Genomic DNA, 22,006 nt, shown 5'->3' with positions numbered 1-22,006 from the left:
TATGAGGTTTGCAGATGAGTTCTTTGAAAAATATAAAATCATTATTGTCTATAATATACCTACATATTACAGCCCTACAACAAAAAAGGAGTGCTCTAAATATTGGGGCTGGCAATACATTCAGCAATTCATCGACAAAATAAATAAATAAGAAGGAAATTAATTGAATACAAATTTGAATGAGAATTTCACTTACGACATTTAAGTATAAAAACATAATACAGAACGTTGCAAAAAGTATGTAATAAGCTCCAACTCAGCGGTTTTTGGCAGCACAAATAAGGGCTGTCACATTAAGTAACACAATACTTCGTCTGCTTAATAAATGTCTCGAGTCTGACGGTTTGTCATTAGCTAGCTATACACAGCCATTGTCCGCCCGCACGGTTTTGTATTTCAGGAAAAACTGCCGATCGTAAAAGAACTTCAAGACCCTTCGTCTTTATCAAAGGAATGTCGCATTCAAATTGAAATATTCCCCGCGACCCGATATAACTTCATTAATTTGTGTTTTCAAAGCGGAAATAATCAATGCTGACGTGTTTTCTTACGGGGATATCAAAGGATTCGTGTTATAGAGTCTAAGAATCAATAATTTTACCTTATATTATAAGCATGTTAAATATGAAACCTGAAATGATTTTGTACATCAATCTTATTAAGTTTTATACAACTTAGAAGTTAGAATGTTGTTTTAAGGTCATTTTCTCGTGTGAAAGTTTGGTTAAATTCGTTTAAGCAATTTGGGCGAATGTACGAATAGTGGACAAGTGTAGGCTGACAATGATGATGATGATGATGTACGAATTTTGGACGAATCAGGCATAGACAAGGCAAGCAGCATATTAATTTGACTGAATTGCAATAGGGCAGGTATTATTATATTGTATAGGTAATAAATATATGTACAACAGTTATAATTTTTATATTATTCTATTTAACATAAAATTTATTAAATTGTTTAAAAATTTCAATTATAGCAACTAGAACGTAATTACAATGTAGCTTCAACAAAGCACGATTTTTTACAGTTTATTTCACATTAAATGTTTAAATTAGTAAATTGAATAAAATCTTAAAATCAGATTATTATTCTAAACACCAGGGGAAGAGTCCATTACGATTCAATATAATCAAAGTACTTATAACCAATACTCAATTTGCTGCACGCCGCGCCCATATCCATAACGGAAGCTCGTCACTTATTATTTCGACACCCTTGTACGCCGCGGCCGTGGAAAAGACGAATGAGAGAAGCTTATTCGGAAGGGAAAACTTACGGGATTTACCCAATATTAGCAATCTATTATCCGACCGCAAATACTTTCCGACGATGCTGAAAAGCTTATTTAATCGCCCTGTCAAGCAAATTGCTTATAAATAGCCTTTAGGTTTAATTATAACGTATTTTGTTGTTGTCAAAGGAACTGTTGATGTTGCAAGTTATTTTTTCTGTAAGCTATAACTTACTGTAAATATTATAAAAGTTGCGTTATATATGCATTTATGCGGCAGACACAATTAAGAGAAGTGCGAAAAGCAACAGAATAAAAATGAAAATATCCGTCGCGATGAAAAATGTAAAAAGTACGGAGTGTCCTTCCGTCTGTCTGCGATAAACTTAATATAACATAGAAGTATGTACTTTGGTCTAACGTCACGCTTATTCTTTGAAAGATAAAATAAAAATGAAGAGCACTTATATTTTAAGAATGGAAAGCTCCTCGTAGCAACAATGAAACACTCGAATCAAATTGTGAAATAAATCGCGTATTGCAATGGTATTGCACGACGAATTTTACCCACAAAATATAAAATTACTTCGGGCTAAGTGCCATGACCTCTGAGACTTGACATGTTAAAAACAAGAGGCGGATGAAGACAGCGGGACTTAATTAATAAATCACGTATTCATTTATGCGAGAGATGGCTTGTAATGTGAGGAAAAACCCTATCTCGCAGAATATGAAATTATTTGATGTAGACGTATGTAAAAGTGACTTTTTATATTGAATCCCTTATCTTTATTTGCATATTATAACGTGTCTATATTTTGATACGCTTGCATTTATATTCAGTATTCACCAAGATGATTGAATGTAGTATGTACTGTGTTATAAGCTTTTATGTATTACCATCCTATATTGTAAGCTGTAGATTTAATAGACAAATAGACAAAATATGATTAAAACAAAAATTAAACGACCATGTCCAAGAAGAGAAATGTATGAAATAATTTAGCGCAAAATGATTGCTCATTTATACACAGACACTTGTTTGCATTCAAACTTGAGCGTACAAGTTCATTAATATTTTAGACCTAGACTAACAATTTCTGAATGAGTGCCAAAACAAAACTATCCAAGTTATAAAAGGCAACGACCTCAGCACTGTTACGGTCAAAGCTCAGCTACTTATACCATTCCGAACGTTCTTCGTAATGTCTTAAGCCTATTACATAATGTGGTATATGCTCACACATATATATTTTACTTATTGAGGTACTAGAAATTCATAATGTGATTAGGCTTTTAGGCCAAGCCAAGCCTAATTATATTGAGCGGTGAGCCTAATTTAGATATTAATCCTTTCTTAAGTATTCTTATCGAAAATTAGACGAACGAAGTTTATAATATATGAGAGAAATGGCTACAAAACACATTTGCGGTGAGTATTATTTGAAAAAATGAAATGTTGAGTGAAAATGCTGGGTAGAAAATGTCTGCTGCAGGGATATCAGGCTAATTACGTCGCATCCATTGACATCGCTCGTTGCTCGTTTTTATAGCAATTTCTGTAGTATAAAAGCAACTCGCAACAATTACTCTCTGCTGTCTATTACGATTACAGAAATAAGTTATTTTTAACTGTAGTTTCTTTTAAAGCTATCTTCGCGATAAAAATGTTTAACTACTCGTACTTATTAAATACAAAGGCGATTATCTTGTATATTACAATGTAAATACTAAGTTACAGCCGACCCCGTTTTACAATAATAAGATTAATCTAAATAACCATACTAGGTATACATATTTTGTTGACATGGCAATAACGAAATGTGTTATTTTTTTAGAATCCCCTTTTTCTAGATGAGGTGACAAATACCTCAAACATTCATAACTGTGCTTTTAATCTGAATTCATACAACCCTTCAGGAGGGCTCACTTGGAAACATCTCACAGGGGCAGTGGGCTATCGAACGAACCGCTCATTTGTTGTGCGTTGAGAATACAGCCACTCAATCCACGTGAATCCGAACGTAAAGTTTTGAATTAAAAAGTATATATTGTCTATGGTTTTGTTGGATTCTATTTTTAAAAATGTTGGATATTGTGTACTTACAGGGGCGCGTGGTGTGTAGTCGGTTGCAGAATGCGGGGGTGGTTTGGCATGCCGAGCGCGGACGGCGACACGCGGCGGTCGCCGGCAAAGCACTGACGCACGCACGCGCGCCCGCCCGCCCTATCTACGACGCTACGGGCTACGAAGCTACGATTTCCGCATTTACAACGTTCGTTCAAATTGCGTAGGATCCAATGTTTTTTTTTTTTTTGTTTTTAGATAGGTTATTTTAAAACATGGCTATTAAATATAAAATACACAAACAGTTCAACAAATACTTGTTTATTTAAATAAATGTTATTTAAATTAATGTTATTTGAGTTTTGCGTACGTTTTGTATATATGTATTGTTAGAAAACTGATAGAAGAATGGAATATGTAACGAACACATCTGGGTACATTTTTATTCACATTATTATAACACAATACAAACTATTAAACGACATTAAATAAAATTCTTACGAGCTATGAGCGCAAAGTTTATATGAGAACTAGCTTCCGCCCACGACTTTGTACGTGCATCCCCGTTTTTCCCCGTTTTTCCCCGTTCCCGCAAGAATTTCGGGAAATCCTTTCTTAGCGGATGCCTACGTCCTAACATCTACCTGCATGCCAAATTTCAGCCCGATACGTCCAGTGGTTTGGGCTGTGCGTTGATAGATCACTATATCAGTCACCTTTGAGTTTTATATATAGACTAGCGGTCCGCCCCGGCTTCGCCCGTGGTACATATTTACGTTTTCTCTACATAAAAACCATCCTCGTACTTTAAGGAATATAATAAAAAAAGAATTATCTAAATCGGTTCAGCCGTTCTCGAGTTATGCGCTTACCAACACATTTTGCGATTCATTTTTATATATAAGAGATATAGATTATAGTCGTGCAGTCATTACACTTCGGTGTAAACGCGTCCCGGAGGTTGTATCTCAACTCTCGAGGCGGCTATTCTGCTAATGTCCTGGGGTTGATTTGACAATAAAAGTAAACGTTTATCCACCGCTGACTTCACGAATTTCACAAATTACTGTTTTTTGCTCTCATGTCGTTTAAATCGGCTTCGATTTATCAAAACATTTTTATCACAATTTTTATTTTCATAATTCTAAACGATGCGATATGATTAAAAATAAATAAGTAATAATTTTTGTGTAGGTAGGTAAATGTAGTACACACTGACTACTGAGTAGGTATAAATTTACGTTGTTAATTACTTTTAATTATTATTTAATGCACTTACTACACTATAGGTAATATTATAAGAGTAAATATTTTGAAATATGCATCTATAGTAAGTATATACATATATTATACTTTGCTTAATCCGGAAGTTCCTTAGATAGATTTCTCAGCTGATGATTTTCACACACTCTGTCTAAAGGCGAGGGGCCTTAAGGATGTCAAATATAAATCACTACATAGTATAAAACAAAGTCGCTTTCCCTGTCCCTATGTCCCTATGTCCCTATGTCCCTATGTCCCTTTGTACGCTTAAATCTTTGAAACTACGCAACGGATTTTGATGCGGTTTTTTTTAATAGATAGAGTGATTCAAGAGGAAGGTTTATATGTATAATAACATCCATTAAGTAGTGGAGAAGTACTGTTATTTTTGAGGTTTCTAATGTGATGTCGTAAAAAATTACATTTATTCCGCTTACATTGCAAACGCAGGCTGAACCCTACGAGTTTTATCAAAATAATGTATGTACTAAGTATTATACACATTGAAAAGGTCTACAGAAAAGTCCGCGATGGTATATGTCTATCTCTTATGGATAACCCACAATAACTTTTTTTTGTCATTTACTTTTTACGACAAATAATGGCTAATTTTCGAAGCGATTTTAACCAATACAGCATTAATCCTTAACCAATTAAATACCATGGATACATTGTTCATTTAATATAGATCTATACTTTACACCGTATGATTTAAGTGAATATTTTCGAAGATATTACAGATTTAAAAATTGCAGGACGTAGCGTTTGCGGCCGCCCGGCTATGTATTTTATACCCGTGCGATGCCGGAGGCCGGAGCGGGCCGCTATATTTTTATACCTATACAACGTTCACAATTTTTCTGTAGTGTATTTAGTATCAGCATTGCACCCGTGCGAAGCCGGGGCGGGTCGCTAGTATTTAATAAATTAATGTATTTAAGAAATCAATTATTTGTTTTAAGATGTAAAATTAATTTTTTCAACTTACATTTTGCGTATTTTTTTTTTCGATATAAGTACCTAGATATGGAATTTCAATATGAAAAAAACATAAGTTTTAAAAAAATGTTAAGGCATAAATCCGAATGGTATTTTATTTCACTGTGAATAGGGGTAATGACCTAAAACATTCCAACAAAGAACTAATTGCAGTGTACAAAATACGAATAGGTTATACCTACATAATATATTGGGGTGGCCGATACAGGCCGCATTTGTTGATTCTTTTAAGCCTTTTCATACAACATTTTATTGTTTTATAGCGTCAAAGCTGATATTATAACAAAAATAATAATTTTAATATGGTATTCTTTAAAAAGAAAAAACTTCCAATGTGGTATTTAGAAATTAAAGACTACAGGATCCGATAAGAAAATAATGTTGCGCTATAGATGGCTATAGTTAGACGGCTAATAACTCAAGAACGGCTTAACAGATCTTAATTACTTTCTTTGTTGGACTTCTCTCCGATTTGATCAAGATTAGACCATACATCCACTTTAAAATGCAATCGATAAAGTGTTAAAATTCGAAAAATATCTACCCGGGCTGAGCCAGGTGCAAAAATGTAAATAAAAAATAATTTGGAAAATCCAAAAGTGCACGCCTCATAATTTTTTTTTAATAAATCTTTATTAATTATTATTTTTGTTTATTTAATAACAATTAAACCACATCGAATCAGACCCTGAAAAATGAAAGGGTTCTATTCCTGAGCATACTCAAGCGTAAGAGAAAAAAAAAGACTCGATTAGTAAAGTATTTCGGTCGCTATCGTGTTAACAAGAAAAAGGATCCGCACATACAGACACACGGACGTCCAAGACAGAACTTTTTTAAACTGTTTTTAAACTAGTTTAAATAACAAAAATGGCATCAAAAATATCATGAACGTTAAAAATAGTGTTTTTTCTTAATATGTGTGTGTATGTATTATCTTACAAGTGCAATGTATGATACATAAAGACATTTTAAGTTTGAAAAATCAGATGTTTTGCGCGAAGTGACAGTAGTACCCACCTCAACGCTTCGCTTATGAGGCGTGCAAAATAATTCCTAAAGACATTCAGTCATATATTTTTATACCTAACTAGAGGACCCTAAAAAATAAAACAAAACTAGGTATTGCATTTCTGCTTGATTCAACATTCCAAATCACGAATGCTTTAACTAGTTCATCAGTCAGAGGAAATGAATTCATGTCCGGATCAAACTGTGTCTGCAACATCGTAATTTGAAACTATAAGTTTTGTATCACAATGTTTAACTTTCTTGAAAATTTCTTATTTCTTAAGTTTTGTGATTATTTAAAACTACCTATCTAAAATCCCTTTCCCTTCCCTTCCTATCATTGAGTTTCCGTGAATAGGGAAGATCTGTGAACTATATTATTAGAAATAGAGAAGGTTATTCAAATAATGATCATCATTTGAAAAACAAAATAAGGATATATACCTATATTAGTCTGTTCCTGCCTGTTCTTGCTGTGCCTATTTTATAGTAATGAAGGAATAAGTACAAATTCTATTGAAACATTATTAAAGAAAAACCCACATAGTTCCGTTCCCGTGGGATTTCCGGGATAAAACTATCCTATCTATGCTATGTGTAAATCCAGGTTACCCTCTATATGTGTGCAAAATTTCATTGTAATCGGTTCAGTAGTATTTGCGTGAAAGAGTAACAAATATACACACACACATCCATCCTCACAAACTTTCGCATTTATAATATTAGTAGGATAGAATAAGGATAGGATGTAAATATTATGTAATTTTCATCACACGAATAGCTAGAGATAAGTAATATTATTTAAATTAAATTATTGCCATATAACATGTACCGCTTTTAGCATGTGACATTTGCATCAAAAAATTGTTTCCTGTCATTATGACAATGTCACTCAATTCAGAGTCATAGAAATCTTGTCAAAAAGTTTGCCTTTTGATTTTCAAGGGAAAAGTAATATTTACAGTAAAGTTTTATTTAGTTGGTGAGTTAAAACTATCTGGAATGTGTTTTTATATAATTAAATTATTTTTCCACGTCGAAAAATCATTGTTATACAAAAGCTTTTAAAACTTTTTAGCATCTACAATGACGACCTGAATTGATTTGAATCACAATGAAAGTTATTAGTTGGGAGTAGGCGAGGTGTAAAAAAGAAAATAAAACATTTTGAGGTGAACGACTAGAATCTGAATGACGAAATGGCGGAAAATGGGCCATTTGTCGCAAAACCGGCTAGGGGGTGGCTTCACCCAGACTCTGTTTTGGCAAGCGATGGAATCACTTACGCAGTGCGGGTAAGACAACTGCATAATTTATGCATTCAATTCAGTGTTTAATTTTATTTGAGGTAATAACAATTTTATATTTATAGTACATAGGATGCATGGAAGTTATGACATCAATGAAGAAATTGGATTTTGAAACAAGATCACAAGTAGCCAAGTGAGTATTAACCAATGTCTATCTTTTCATGATTATTTAAATAGAATAAAACATTGAAACATGTGTATTTTTCCAGAGAATGCATTGCCCGAGTGTGTGCAGCTGCAGGCTTAAGAACTGCAGACAAAAAGCGTCGTATATGCCAAGCGGCGGCGTGTGCCCTCGCTCCCAGGCCGAGAATGTCACATTCTGGTTCTAATGTGGCCCTCACAGTGTCGTCGAGAGCAATAACACTAGCTGCATTAGAAGGTGGTGAAACAATCGCTCGTCATGATATGCCACGAGTTTCATTTGCGTCCGGTGGAGATCAGGTTTGTTCATATAAATTCTAAATGCTTATAGGTTAATGTAAGGACTTAACATACATAATATATTCTTATGCAACTTTCTGCAGTTGTTTAGTTATCTGCCAATAAAAATATAAGGTTAATTGGGTCAATGATAGATCTGTGTGTGTCTATATGTTTTGTTCTTAGTTGATAAAAAACAATATGTATTGTTCTTGTATTGATCATGTTGTTCTATTCAGGATACAATAGGATACAATGAATGTTGTAAGAAGTTAAAAATGTATTTTAATTCAAATTATTTATAAAATCTTAATAAAATCTATACTTAATTAAATCATATCAGATCTGTATCACATGCTATCTCAATCTTCATTATCACTACAATTTTTCATTTGAAAATTACAACAAAAATATCCTAAAAAGTCTGGTGTTCCATCTCTGCCAAAATAAAAGTAAAACTTAAGTCTTATTATTAGATAGTCTCTTGCTTGTCCATATCCTGTTTAATTAATAAAACAGCACTGTATTTCTTATTCTATATGAGCAGATGATATTTAATAAAATAAATAAATAAATAAATCATTTATTGAACAAGGAAATTAAATTACGAATTGAGGAATATAACCAAAACTTGACAATTAATACAAGAAGCTAGCTTTGGATACAAAGATATCTAAAGATATAAATCTATTCTTATATTATAAAGCCGAAGGGTTTGTTTGTTTGAACGCGCTAATCTCGGGAACTACTGGTCCGTTTTGAAAAATTCTTTCGGTGTTAGATAGCTCATTTATCGAGGAAGACTATAGGCTATTTTATCATCACGCTACGACCAACAGATGTGGAGCCACGGGGGTGAAACCGCGCGGAGCAGCTAGTAATAGAACTAATAGATAAACTGTACAATGTTGTCAATAAACTCAAGAACTTATCTAGAACTCAATATATTAGTGCTAATAATATGTCTCTTTATGTATAAAACATTGATTTAAAACAGGTGGAAAAAAACATGTTTTTTTTACAATTTGTTTTAACCCATTTACCACCGAGCGGCCCGATCGGGCCGAGACACAATAGATTTTCTATTGTGTCTGTGATCCGAGGACTGACGGATTAAACTTGTTTTAAACATGATGTTTTAAACAACAATGTTTTTTTGTAACAACCCTGGTAATAGATAAACTGTACAATGTTGTCAATAAACTCAAGAACTTATCTAGAATTCAATATATTAGTGCTAATAATATGTCTCTTTTACAGGACTCACTAGATTTTGTAGCGTATGTGGCTAAATCAGCACCGCCCACTGAATGGAGAGCTTGCTATGTGCTTGAATGTGGCGGGCGACTAGCTCAAGATGTTATAGCCACTATCGGACAAGCTTTTGAACTGAGATTCAAAGAGTTTCTCACTAAACCAAATTCGTAAGTACTTTCTTGTGATTGATTTTACGCAGTGTTAAATTAAATTAAAGTCACACACAATAAACAAAACTGCACAAATAAATTGCGTTTAAAATCCGTTAAATTCCTTATTTTCCAAAATTCATAAGTTTTATTTTAAAGATTAAATCCCATATAGCCATATGTGGTAATTTCCTCATAATATTATGAATCATGCGAATTCTCGAAAAAATGTTAAAAAGAATTCCAATATATTATTGCAACGAGTCATGCATTGCTATGCATTGATCATCAATTATCAATAAATATCAGTCATGCATTTCTTAAAAAATATCCTATGATTAGAATAAATTAGGGACATATTCATTATTCAAAAGGTCAGTATAAAAGTGATTAGTATGTGTGTAGTTGTAATCAACCGTTTGATTAAGTCATCTCTTTAGTAAATGGTGGACCAAAAGTTATAACAATACTTTTTCTATAGTTGTTTGCTGAGGGGCGTTCGCATGTTTCTCTATCTGCCTCACTCTCTCTCATAGAAAACCAGCCAGTTACTTTACTAACTTCGTTCCATTCGGATGTGCCTTGACACTTCACAACTACACTAATAAGTAATTACTCTTATCATAAAGTCATACCCAATTATTCACAGGATAAACATAAACGGCTCTCGCTTGCTCAGCACGGCGGCGAGTGACGTCACATGCCTAGAGGACAGAGAGTACTACAACGACATGCCGGACAAGATCCCGCCCGAGCCGGTGCCGCCGATATCTCAGCATAGACACCCACCGCCTCCTCCGCTAGCCTCGTTGGCGCCTATATCCTCGTGAGTTCATTGTTTTTGACGTGACAACGTCTTATAATTCGATAGAGCCAGCTGCACGCACGAAAAAACATGACTCATGCGGCGTTACCTCGCTCTGAGGCATTCCATGTTAAGGCTTGATGTGCAAGCGAGAGCGCGAAACGAGCGACAAAGAAGCACAATCGGACGTTGTCACGTTCAACTATCGTCAGTAAACCGACTTTACAGACAACCAATTTTTTATTATTAACTCGTAAATAATACTAGCTGCGCTCCGCGTGGTACCGCTTCTGTTGGTCTTAGCGTGATGATATATAATAAGCCTACTTATAGCCTTCCTCGATAAATTAATGGGCTATCCAACACTGAATTTTACAAATCGGTCAAGTAGTTCCTGAGATTAGCGCGTTCAAACAAACAAACTTCAGCTTTATAATAATAGTATAGATTTGTAACTAACATAGTTATTATTCAGTTTACAAATGATATGGGTAATGTACGTATTGAAATTGAATATGTGTAATTCATTTTATAATACATATAAACAAGGAATGAGGATAATATTATGTTTGTATTGATAAATGTGATGTGTTGTGTTTGATACATAATAATATGTCGTGTTCTTACTTAAAAGTAATCTAATATAATACTTATTTTGCTTCCATGTGTTTATTTTAGTTGTGAAGAAAGTGTGCGACACTACGTAAACCAGACTCCGCCTCCCAGAACGCCGCCTACTGCACTACTACCCAACCATCACACTGATATTTTCGATATGCGTAAGTATTGATTTAATAACACTAAATATTTAGAGTATTATAGGATAAATCCTTACTTACAATCTATAAAATGTTTATCTTGTTTTATGGTTTTTTAGCAGAAAACAAGCATTTTTTCAAATTGTTACTCCTAATTTTAATAAACTGTACCAGATAGGTATAAAACACATTATAAAAAACTAGCGGTCCGCCCCGGCTTCGCCCGTGGTACATATTTCGCAATAAAAGGTAGTCGTATGCTCTTTCTCAGGGTCTAAAAATTATCTGTGCCAAATTTCATCAAAATCGGTCCAATAGTTTATGCGTGAAAACCATACATACATATAAACCTTTTCATAATATTAGTATAGATAGCTATGTCTATCTCGTTCCAGAACCGTTCACAGCGGCACCGATGACGTCATCGTCCCCCTCCCCCGCTACTTCCCCCGGCGCGCCTGAACCCGAGCCATTAGGGCCAAGTGCACAAGCGGCCCTGTTGGCCCGTGAGCCCTGGTTCCATGGGGCTATATCGAGGAGTGCAGCGGAACGGGTGAGTATAGTGTGACGTCACAAAGCATGTTTTTTTAAAGTTAAGGGTTCGGGCGACGTTGCCTGCCCGCGAGCTTAGTTTCCATTGCACTATCTCCATTACGGGTGAGTATCTTATGTGAAGCTTCCCTGTTGGCTCGCGAGCCCTAGTTCCATGGCGCTACAAACGCCGATAGAAATACATCTTTTCAAACTTCAAAAATGTATTCAATCAAATAAACTTCAAGCGCTTTTGAATTCTTAAAATATATGATTTGATGGACCTGGTACAAAAATAGCAAAGGCGTCATTATTTTTGAAGTGAAAACTTCTTTAGCGGCGTTGGGTATAAAATCTTAAACTCGCGTAAAAAAAGCGTAAGACGGACTTTTTTTTTTAGCTATATTCCATGCGTAAGACGGATACCATTCCAAAATATCAAACATGCTGAACGTTAATAATCAAGTTTTCACTTCTGCCGGCACTCCCGGAGTGCAACCCGTCTTTTTTTATTATTACGTACTAAAAATTACTCCGTTCAACTTCCAGCTGGTAGTAGAGGACGGACAGTTCCTGGTGCGCGAGTCTAGCGCGTGCGCGGGCCAGTTTGTGCTGACGGGCGCACGGCGCGGAGCTCACAAGCATCTGTTACTTGTGGATCCTAATGGCGTGGTGAGCTTACATACATACATATAACAGACAGAGAGATGGAAATACGGACACTATACACACATGGATACACACAGACGCATGTATGCACACGCATAGACAAACTCATACTTAAAACTGCAATTGTGGATGCTGTGTTATAGACACGAATTACACAAATTACACACAAATATATATAAACTGAATAAGCCAGTGGGTTATTTTTATGTGGGTTTGTGTTACAAGAAAACGTAAGAGAATATTAGATTTTAGAGAATCAGTTCGTGTCTATCTCTTATTCACAACGACATGAATAAAATATTTAAAATAAATTTTATAAATACTCTTTTCTCAATTCATCCTAAAATTAATAAAACATATTTTCAAAAATCAACTTTAATTTGAAAAATTCGAACAGGCACACTATTGTTTAAATTACAGGTTGCAAAGCCAATTAAACTTACCAATGATTTCCAGGTACGAACCAAAGACCGCGTGTTCGAAAGTGTACCGCATCTAATAAAATACCACTGCACCAACGAGCTGCCCATTGTGTCTGCTGATTCAGCACTTTTGTTGCGTAAACCTGTTCTGCGATCTACATAAATGTTATAAACTTATAAATATAGGACGAAATATAATCGATATAATTATACTGGGCAGAGAAGACAATATAACTTGAAAATTATGTGTATATGTATTGAACCAAAGAATGTTTAAAAAATTTAAGTGACTGAAATTGAAAAACGGGTTCTAAATCTATGCATGCGTGAGTCTTTATTCCTTTTTTTCAATTTGTTTTCTTATCTAATACTTAAATTACAAAATATTTAAATTTGTTCAACTCAATGCATAAATACTTACTATAAGAATCATAGTAAATATATATAATATTGTCTTCTTTGCCCTGTATATTCTAAGAATTCACAAGGTACTAAAAGTGTTGTTTATACAATTTATTCTTTATTATAAAAGACATAAGGGTCAATGTAAAGTACTGTTATGCATTTAATTTAATAATATTCACGGAATATTAAACAGGTATTTTAAACATGTATTGTACCATTTTTTAAGCTATTGTATAGCTTTTATCTCAGACTTTGAGCGCGGCGACCGAATGTAAAAATTCCGTAACGAAAAAACCTAACACCCCCCACTCCAACCGGCACAGCGATGCAATAGCTTTACCGCGGCTGTCTTCGAGTGCCACATGTATTTTTCCACAGAATCGATCGCGACAAATCGTATTTAAAATGTATGTAATTTTACATATAATATTTAGAAAAATAAAGTAAAAGATCGTGCGTTCACTGTGCAATTAATTTCACTGAAATATTTACACAAATGTGCACATAACACTTTAAGAATATGAAAATTGTATGAAACTTTAGTATATTCAGAAGTGGGATGATTTTTTTTAAATACTTTGTTTTGTATTCCGTGATGAAACATATACATTTTATATTCTATGACGTGTAGATAGTATATTATTATGTTCTCTTACAATATTAATGTATCCTTCATATAACTTACTTATTTTTCAAGAATATGTAACGTTTTTGGTTATTCATATCATTTAAAAGTAGGTAGAAAAATGCACAGATGTTTAGTGTAAAAATATCTCTATAGTTTAGATGCTCAAAATTAAAAACGCGCAAACTTTTCTCGTTAAATCTAATAAATGTTTTAAATGTTAGTTCTTGAAAGTTGCACAATTTAGCGTTAGAATAGCGGACCAGCCCCCCTAGTCAAGTGGCTTTCTGTTAGCGTAGCGTTCAATAGAATAGACTACGAATGTATGAGATTGACGTAGGCTGTAGATAAACGTAGCTACAGGTTACGTCAATCTCATACATTCGTAGTCTATTCTATTGAACGCTACGCTAACAGAAAGCCACTTGACTAGGGGGGCAGGGGCCTTAGACACTTTAACAATTAAAAAACGATAACGAAGTTAGAAAAGGCAAAAATGTATGGGATTGACATACGCCGCGTTAGATCACGTGGTCTATCTAATGTCAATCCCATACATTTTTCCTTTTCTAACTTCGTTATCGTTTTTTAATTGTTACTTTGTCTAAGGCCCCAGTAAATAGAAGTGCTTATAAAATGTTATCCTCGTTCCACATTAAATATTTTGAATGCAATTGAAGAGACATTTTCTTGGTTAACACTTAAAAAAAATTGTCAAGCACAATAATAAATCCATATTAGCTATTGCTACTTTCCTTTTGAAATTGATCCTTTGCTCCAATAGTAGGTAACCTTATAAAACATTAAAAAAGTCTTGTAGGGTCTACCCTACAAGACTTTTTTTTTCTCTCTGGAGAGAGAAACTTATCGTTTATTTAAATCTATAAAAACTAAAACCGCACAGGTCCCATATACGAATTATTATTAACTAGGTTTCCGCCCGCGGCTTCGCCCGCGCAGTCAAAGGAAAACCTGCATAGTTCCCGTTCAATTCATTAAGTATCAGACAGACAGACAGAGTTACTTTCGCATTTATAATATTAGTATGGGAATAACCATTAATACATATTATAGTATCTTTAAATGTTATCGTATTTGTATCAAAGTAAAACAAAATCTGATTATGAGATTGTTACTGCATTTACATAACGAAACTTATTTTCTCAAATATAAATAATACAGGCCTAATTTTTTGCACAGTGTATATTTTTATTTCAATTGTTAAACAAAGTTGTATGTTAAAAGGCCTCTTTTAAATGATTTATATACAAATTATAATATTATTAAGCACTGATAATTATTACATTACTTAATCAATAGATAATCATGTTTAAATAAATAAAATAAATAAAAATAAAATAAAGTTATAATATTATAATATGTTATAGTTTCATCGAATTATGTCTTCCAAATGATAAATTTATGACATTTTCATTTTTTATTCTCATATGCATATTATTTATAATTGACCGTAAACCATTTTATACGTAATTTTATGTTTAATTCAGATAAAAAAAAATAATAACATTGCATTTTAATATGTACAAATGGAGGTAACGTACATGCAGGGGAAAAACAAAAAACGGAATTTTGTTTGTTTGTAATTATTATATAATGTGACGTAAAGTGGGATTGAAGTAAGGATTTGTGTGAAAGTTTGACAGTAAGAAGTGAAGAATGGAAGTAAAAATCCTTTGTAACAACTACATACACAATCAACGATGATTTGTAAATCCGACCTTAATTCATACTAATAAGGTTGAATTTATTTCGCGTGTACTGAACAGCTAACTATGGTGGTAAAAAATCCTTTCTTGAGGAATTAAATCCTTTCTTTTCAGTTTAAGTTCGTTTTATAGGATTGTGTATCTAGTTGTTTTAAATTGATCGAAGTCAAAAACCCCACATATAATAATGATGATTGTTACTATTAGGTATCAAATATTTTATTGCTATTTTATTATAATTATAGCTAATGTATTTTCGTTAGATGTAAGATCAGTTTAACTCGATTATTTAGAATGTATAAATGATTATGTGCAATCACAATGCCAAACGAGAGAATTTTTGAGAAAAACTTAGTTTTCTAATCATATACGACATATTTTTATATGATCTGCATTTTTAATTTGTATTCATTCCACGCTCTCTTAATTAATTTTAAATTATACATAATTATTGCACGAATTTTTAATGTTTGTATCATGTATTTTAAGATAGTTCACAATATAAATGTGACATAACTATAGGTGCTATGAAAGCTTACTTAAATAAATACCATTATATTTAACTGTATACATAAATATCTGCGTGATGATATTTTATCATAGGACTGAATAAAAGGTGGCTCGATTTTCTCCGATCGATGGGAATGAAACATGAGTGAAATAATTGCAATTTCACAAACAAATACCCTATTTATATAAGAACGACTAACTAATGTTAATAAATTTACCATCTTAACGAATCGTGTAAACACAGTTACATACCATATTGAAAGTATATAACATATCCATATTGAAAGTTACTATTATAAATTTGCTCGATTTAGCTAATTTTATTGAATTCATGTACATGATTTTTTATTAAATTTACGTGGATCTTCCTTCCGTCTATCAATGCCTTGTGATTTGTAACATTGTGTCATTCTTTATGCTTTAAGATTTCTGTGACTGCAGAATTCCTTTCTTATCATAAGTATAGTATTTTTGCATTATTCATTGCACTTGATGTTGAATCTTAGTAAGCCTAAGATATATTTAGACGTTTGTATTTAATGTATTACGTATGTGATGTAGTAATAAAGAATATCAATGTAAATGTTGTTTTTCTTACACCTCTCCGGATTCAGATACCTAAATGACAATTCCTTTCCTTGACTTGAAAGATAAATTTTTGTCTCTATGATCTATAGAGGCTATTTTGTATTATTCACATTATTTGTACACAGTATGTATGAAAAAGAGAAAATATCTATATTATGTGGATAATGAAATGATCAAATGAATCTATGCCAGCATAGTACAATCATCCTCCGAAACTGCTGGACCGATTCTTATAACATATTGTGTGCCTCTTAAATAGATATGAGAATCTGCCAAAATCTATTTTTCATAACCCTAAGTGTAAGGCAGAGTAAGGCAGAAAAACGTTTGCCGGGGAGCTAGTATTTATCTATCTACAGCTAGTCTGATAAAAGAAGATTGTCTCCCTCACTGTTAAAAATTATAGAAATATCTAAAAATTATAGAAAATAGAAAGTGAAACTGGTGAGCAATCCATGTATAAGTAAAAATATAATATTCATAGCCATAGTACTCGACTACCTAATCTGAAAAATGATTAATGTATCCGTATGTACAATTTTATTGGTAGTGTTAATGATGGATCTTTTAGAGTAGATGGTAAAGAAAATATATGTGAGAAAGCAAAAACCTTGCATTTGTTTTTTTATAATTAATTCCTACACTTCCTTGTACTGAGATCTATTTCATGAAAAGAGGTTTAGATTTAGTGGTTTGAATATGACAGCTAGAAATACAAAGTATGTATTTAATATAACAAAATTATCAAAATCGATTCAGTGGTCAAGGGATGAAAGCATAACGGACAGTTATTATTAAGAGAGTAGTTAAATTATATGGATTTTGTTTCATTTTTCAATATTTTAGGACCGGTTTCACTTCTTACCGTTAGTGCATATTATCTGATAGCCTGTTTGACACTTTCAATTATATATAGATTATCTGACAGATAAGCATAACAAAGAAACAGATCCAGAAATTGGCTAATATGTGTAAATTGCAGAATTCACAAATTGTGGTAGGGTCCGAAACCCATACAAAAATTAAAAAAGAAGTTTGATAAATTATTCTGTCTCATTTTGTACTTTTTCGCATTTCTCAGATTTATTTTTATGTCTTACTTCGTAAAGCGGTATATAGAGGTAAAATAAAAAGCAAAATCCATATTACATGTTTAATAAAAATTTAATATTACAGTATAAACAGTAAGGTCATACATGGCAGTGATGTTATAATTACTTATAGATACCGGTATTCGCTATACAATCCAACACTTCCGTATGCCACCACTGCGTCTCGGCTCTCGACGCGCAGAACACAATCAACATCGAATCTCACAACATACATAAAACTTCCAAAGAAATAACGACACCCAAAAAGCTTATATCTAATACACTGGAGATTTCATTATGAACATTATAATTGTTTTTTATCCCTTTCACACCTAATTAACTACCTAGGTGTGAAAGGGATAAAAAAAACATACAGGCGTCATTCAAGGTCATATTTTCTTGTTACAAGTTAATGTTCATACTGAAATCTCCAGTGTATTAGATATAAGCTTCTTGACGACACCGCGCCGAGAACGAGCTTTCCTTTACTATCCATCTATCCATTCTAATTTACATCGAGCCAAAAATTACGCCTAATTTCATTACAATCCAATCCAAATTTCACTAAAGCCGATTTTCACAGACGCTAAATTAAAAATAACATGCAATAAAATTAAATATAACTTAGCATTTTCACCTAAATATTATGCACGATGAATCTGTACCGGACCGACACATTTCATTAAATTTCGATATAATAAAAGCCACGTCCGAATAAGTTAATATTAGCGTCACGAAATCGGCTCGCCCATCGTCCATTACAATTTAATACAGTCAGATCCCAAACAAGAATAAATCGTTTGAAAGTGCGATTCCCCAATTTGCCTACGCGAGTATAAAACATTCTTTGGGACATTTCAGCACTGTTCGCCAGACCCTCCTAAAACGCAGAGCCTCTCCGTGCCTCTCTCTTAGTGCTAATTCGCTATGCAGACTACCCTACTGAAGTCGAACGAGTCGTACAGACGAAATAAATAAATATGCTTCTATACAAAAATAATACACTTAACGTGGTGAACACTCGAGTACATGAGACCATATTACGGGGCGACCTCCGCTTTACAGAATCCTCCCTCCGCTAACCGGGAAACCGTCTCACGCTCGCCGTCGGAGGTCGCCGCTAACACTAACAGTTAACCTACTACGGCCGGCGAATCCGCCGTCGAATTGACTCGTCGTTACGAATATCTCACACAATTACAAAAGTGATCGAGGAGCGTTTAAAGTGTAAACCTTATCTAGTTACAAAATCGCGTCGTCCATAAAAATATTAATTTCGAGTAACAATTTTACAACCGAGCGCCGGGTATTAAAAATAGATCGCGACAAACGCCTATCACTACAGTTGGTCGTCGGGGATTCAACTAGCGTGCTCCTAGCCGGAAACTTAAACCGAGAGGGTGTTCGTGAGCCGCGGGAGTGCTCAGTCGGGCGTCGGCGGCGGCGCTGGCACGAGCTGCGGCACCGGGGTGTGCTGCGGGGCGGGGGGGTGCTGCGGGGCGGGGGGGTGTAGCGGCGCGGGGCGGTGCAGCGTGAACGCGTCGTACACCTGCGCCAGCTCCTCCATGTGGTGCTCCTCCAGGCACAGGAAGCCCTGCAGCGCGGGGCTGGCGCGGCGCGCGCACGCCAGGCAGTGCACCACGTGCCGCTTCTCGTGCTCGCGCACCAGCAGCGCGTGCCACACCTCGCGCTCGCACGCGCCGCAGTAGTGCGACGCCTCGCCGCGCGCGCGTCCGTGGAAGCGCACGGGCACGTGGCGCGCGCGCACGGCCGCCAGCGTGCCGGCCGCCGCGCGCAGCGTCTGCAGCAGGCACAGGCGCATGGCGCGGTGCAGGCGCGGGTCCGACACGCGGATGTTGCGCGCGAGGTTCCACGTCAGGTGCACCATCGGCACGATCGACTTGAAGTTCTCGATCTTGTTCCACTCGTAGCGCTCGAGCGCGAGCGAGTACTGGCGCGCCGTCAGCGGCCCGACGTTCCACGCGATGTTGTTGCACCAGCCGGTCGCCTGCACCCAGTGCACGCAGCCCGCGTTCACCCACACGAGGTCGCCGGGCCGCTGCGTGAAGCGGTACACGGGCACGCCGTGCGCGCGCAGCTCCTCCGGGTCCGGCCACCACGAGCCGTGCAGGTACGACAGCCCGTGGCGGTCGCACAGCTCCTTGACGCCGCCCCAGTACGCGTCCGGCACGCCGAACCACTCGCAATCTCCCGGGCCGATGTTGATATTGATCGAGCAGAAGTTGTTGTTCTCCTGGTGGCCGGGCGTCCGGCTGCCGGGCACCTTCATGTACAGCTGCACCGTGTTCATGCCGAGGATCACGTGGCCGACGTGCGACAGCATGTTGGCGGCGGAGGCGACGCGCGCGAAGGCCGGCAGCTTCTGCAGCTCGGCCAGCTGCGGGCGCCACTTGCGCTCGTCCGACAGGTCCACGTTGGTGCCGAAGCGCAACATGCGCGCCCCGCGGCGCCGCTTGGCGGGCCCGCAGCCCGACTCGCGCCCGTCCGAGTCGGACAGCGCGCCGGCGAGCGGCGGGCCGGCGCCGCGCTCGCGCTCCTCGCGCAGCGACTCCTGGAACGAGCCGGCCTGGTACTGCGCGTACTTGCGCACGGTGGTGTGCGAGCGGTGCGAGGCGCAGGCCCACACGCGGCGGCGCCCGCTCGGGTCCCAGTTCTCGTCGGCCGACTGCATGAGCTGCGTGCGCACCTCGACCGCGTGGTCGGGCCACGCCTCGACGAGCGTCTTGGTGGAGAAGAGGCCGAGGTCGAGCTTGAGCGCGGCGGTGAGGCCGCGCACGACGGCGATGGGGTGCTTGAGGCAGAAGTCCTGCAGCTGCGGCGAGAAGGCGTCGCGCTTGGACTCCACGTACACGAAGGGCGCGGGCGGGGCCAGCTGCTCGGGCGCCAGGCGCGGCGCCGGCACGCCGGGCGGTAAGGGCGGGCCACAAGCCTCGCCCAGCACCGACCACGAGGACGCTGTGCCCGCGTTATCTCTGCAAAATATGTCGCTCGTAAGTGAACCGCTCGAAGGTAAGCTTTCAAATAAAAACCCCACCGAATTAACAAATCATTGAAATCATACGGTAATCAGATTTACACCCACAAAAAATGTCGTATGTCCTATAAGTAACGGAGAAGCTTCCTACGATTTACAAACTTTCCTAAATCGATACCTACAACAATAAAATTGATTTTAATCGACTTTACTAATTCTTATATCAATGATTATTATTTTGTAATTATACCTCTCCGTCCATTAACAACTGAGTTCTCTACACTCGTACGATTTTATCTGATTACCAAAATAATAAGGAAATCAATAAAAATAAGCTCAACTAAGCGCACGGGATCGATTGGAGGGTATCTACAATCTACACGCCGGTTCGGAACTCATCTACCGAGCAGACCCGGCAAGATTCTCGGCAGTTTTGAAGACATCGTGGCAAACAATTAAAAAATGCAAAGCATATAAAAACAGATACGAAACGCGTGGAATGTATAATTCCTTACTTTTGTATAAAATAATGTTAATTCGTAATCAATATACTTACAAAAAAAATGTACATAAAATTTGTTCACAATGGAACCGTGTAGGGTATTAAGGTGAAGGTTACCTAAATATAATACATAAATCGTATCATTAAAATGTAATGAAAAAGTTAATAAGTAATACAGTTCAAGAGTGTACATTAAAACAATGTTATAACTTATCAATTATCATACATATTAATCATTTCTATCAAATATACAAATTTTGTGTTTTTCTTTTTCGATTATTGTCGATAGATTTTTTTCGATTTGATTCTCCAATATTTTTCGTAATATTTATATCTGTATCTCTTTATATATGTTTATATTTTCATCTCATCTCCAGTAATTGTTTACTTTGGGTTCGTAATCTCAGGATGCATGAATGTTGCTAGTAAATACTTTAATTACCGTTTTTGTTTCACTTTGTGTGAAGTTGGTGAAATTGCATCTGACGATTGTATAGGAGACCTATGAATTATATTCAATTGTAGCATGTATTTTCAATATCTAATAACAACATTTATACTATATTATTATTCTATATAGTATAAGATTTAGTGAATTAATTAATGATCACATAAATTAGGACTCTTGACTTAATTTATTTCCACTGAAACCTACGCATTTAA

At 36.2% G+C, this 22,006-nt stretch overlaps 2 protein-coding genes across 5 annotated transcripts in view; one reads left to right on the top strand and one right to left on the bottom strand.

Moving 5' to 3' along the window:
- The first annotated feature begins 7,462 nt into the window (after positions 1–7,462).
- Positions 7,463–13,224, top strand: Shc (SHC-adaptor protein). 3 transcript variants are annotated; one of them, XM_090103353.1, is made up of 10 exons: positions 7,463–7,558; positions 7,655–7,871; positions 7,949–8,019; positions 8,096–8,330; positions 9,570–9,733; positions 10,365–10,541; positions 11,199–11,299; positions 11,674–11,831; positions 12,359–12,481; positions 12,935–13,224. In XM_090103353.1, exons 2-10 carry the CDS (start codon positions 7,776–7,778, stop codon positions 13,061–13,063), a joined length of 1,254 nt encoding a protein of 417 aa, XP_089959479.1. In that variant the 5' UTR covers positions 7,463–7,558; positions 7,655–7,775; the 3' UTR covers positions 13,064–13,224. The 3 variants fall into 3 exon arrangements, with proteins under 3 accessions (XP_089959479.1, XP_089959481.1, XP_089959482.1); XM_090103356.1 differs by having other exon boundaries at positions 7,492–7,558; positions 7,638–7,871; XM_090103355.1 differs by having other exon boundaries at positions 7,469–7,871.
- A 4,670-nt stretch (positions 13,225–17,894) lies between these two features.
- Positions 17,895–22,006, bottom strand: part of Utx (Utx histone demethylase) — a 45,745-nt gene continuing 41,633 nt past the window's right edge. For both annotated transcript variants that reach the window (XM_090102613.1, XM_090102614.1), the window contains one exon: positions 17,895–20,839. In XM_090102613.1, the coding sequence (XP_089958739.1) occupies positions 19,270–20,839 (1,570 nt within the window). In that variant the 3' untranslated portion in view covers positions 17,895–19,269. The remainder of the gene's footprint in view (positions 20,840–22,006) is intronic.

This window comes from Colias eurytheme, chromosome 6 (assembly GCF_061535395.1).
Source record: "Colias eurytheme isolate Ceu_HAF_F1 chromosome 6, ilColEury1 Martin Lab GWU primary, whole genome shotgun sequence".
Classification (NCBI taxonomy): domain Eukaryota; kingdom Metazoa; phylum Arthropoda; class Insecta; order Lepidoptera; family Pieridae; genus Colias; species Colias eurytheme.
This window is presented reverse-complemented; position numbering and strand designations above follow the sequence as displayed.

What these genes read in the sequence shown, in the direction of transcription:
- Shc (XM_090103353.1), top strand. Translation starts at nt 7,776, where the DNA reads ATGGCGGAAAATGGGCCATTTGTCGCAAAACCGGCTAGGGGGTGGCTT. An exon ending in TTGCGTCCGGTGGAGATCAG is followed by an intron (nt 8,331 to 9,569) that starts GTTTGTTCATAT and finishes TCTCTTTTACAG; the next exon opens with GACTCACTAGATTTTGTAGC. An exon ending in TCGTTGGCGCCTATATCCTC is followed by an intron (nt 10,542 to 11,198) that starts GTGAGTTCATTG and finishes TGTTTATTTTAG; the next exon opens with TTGTGAAGAAAGTGTGCGAC.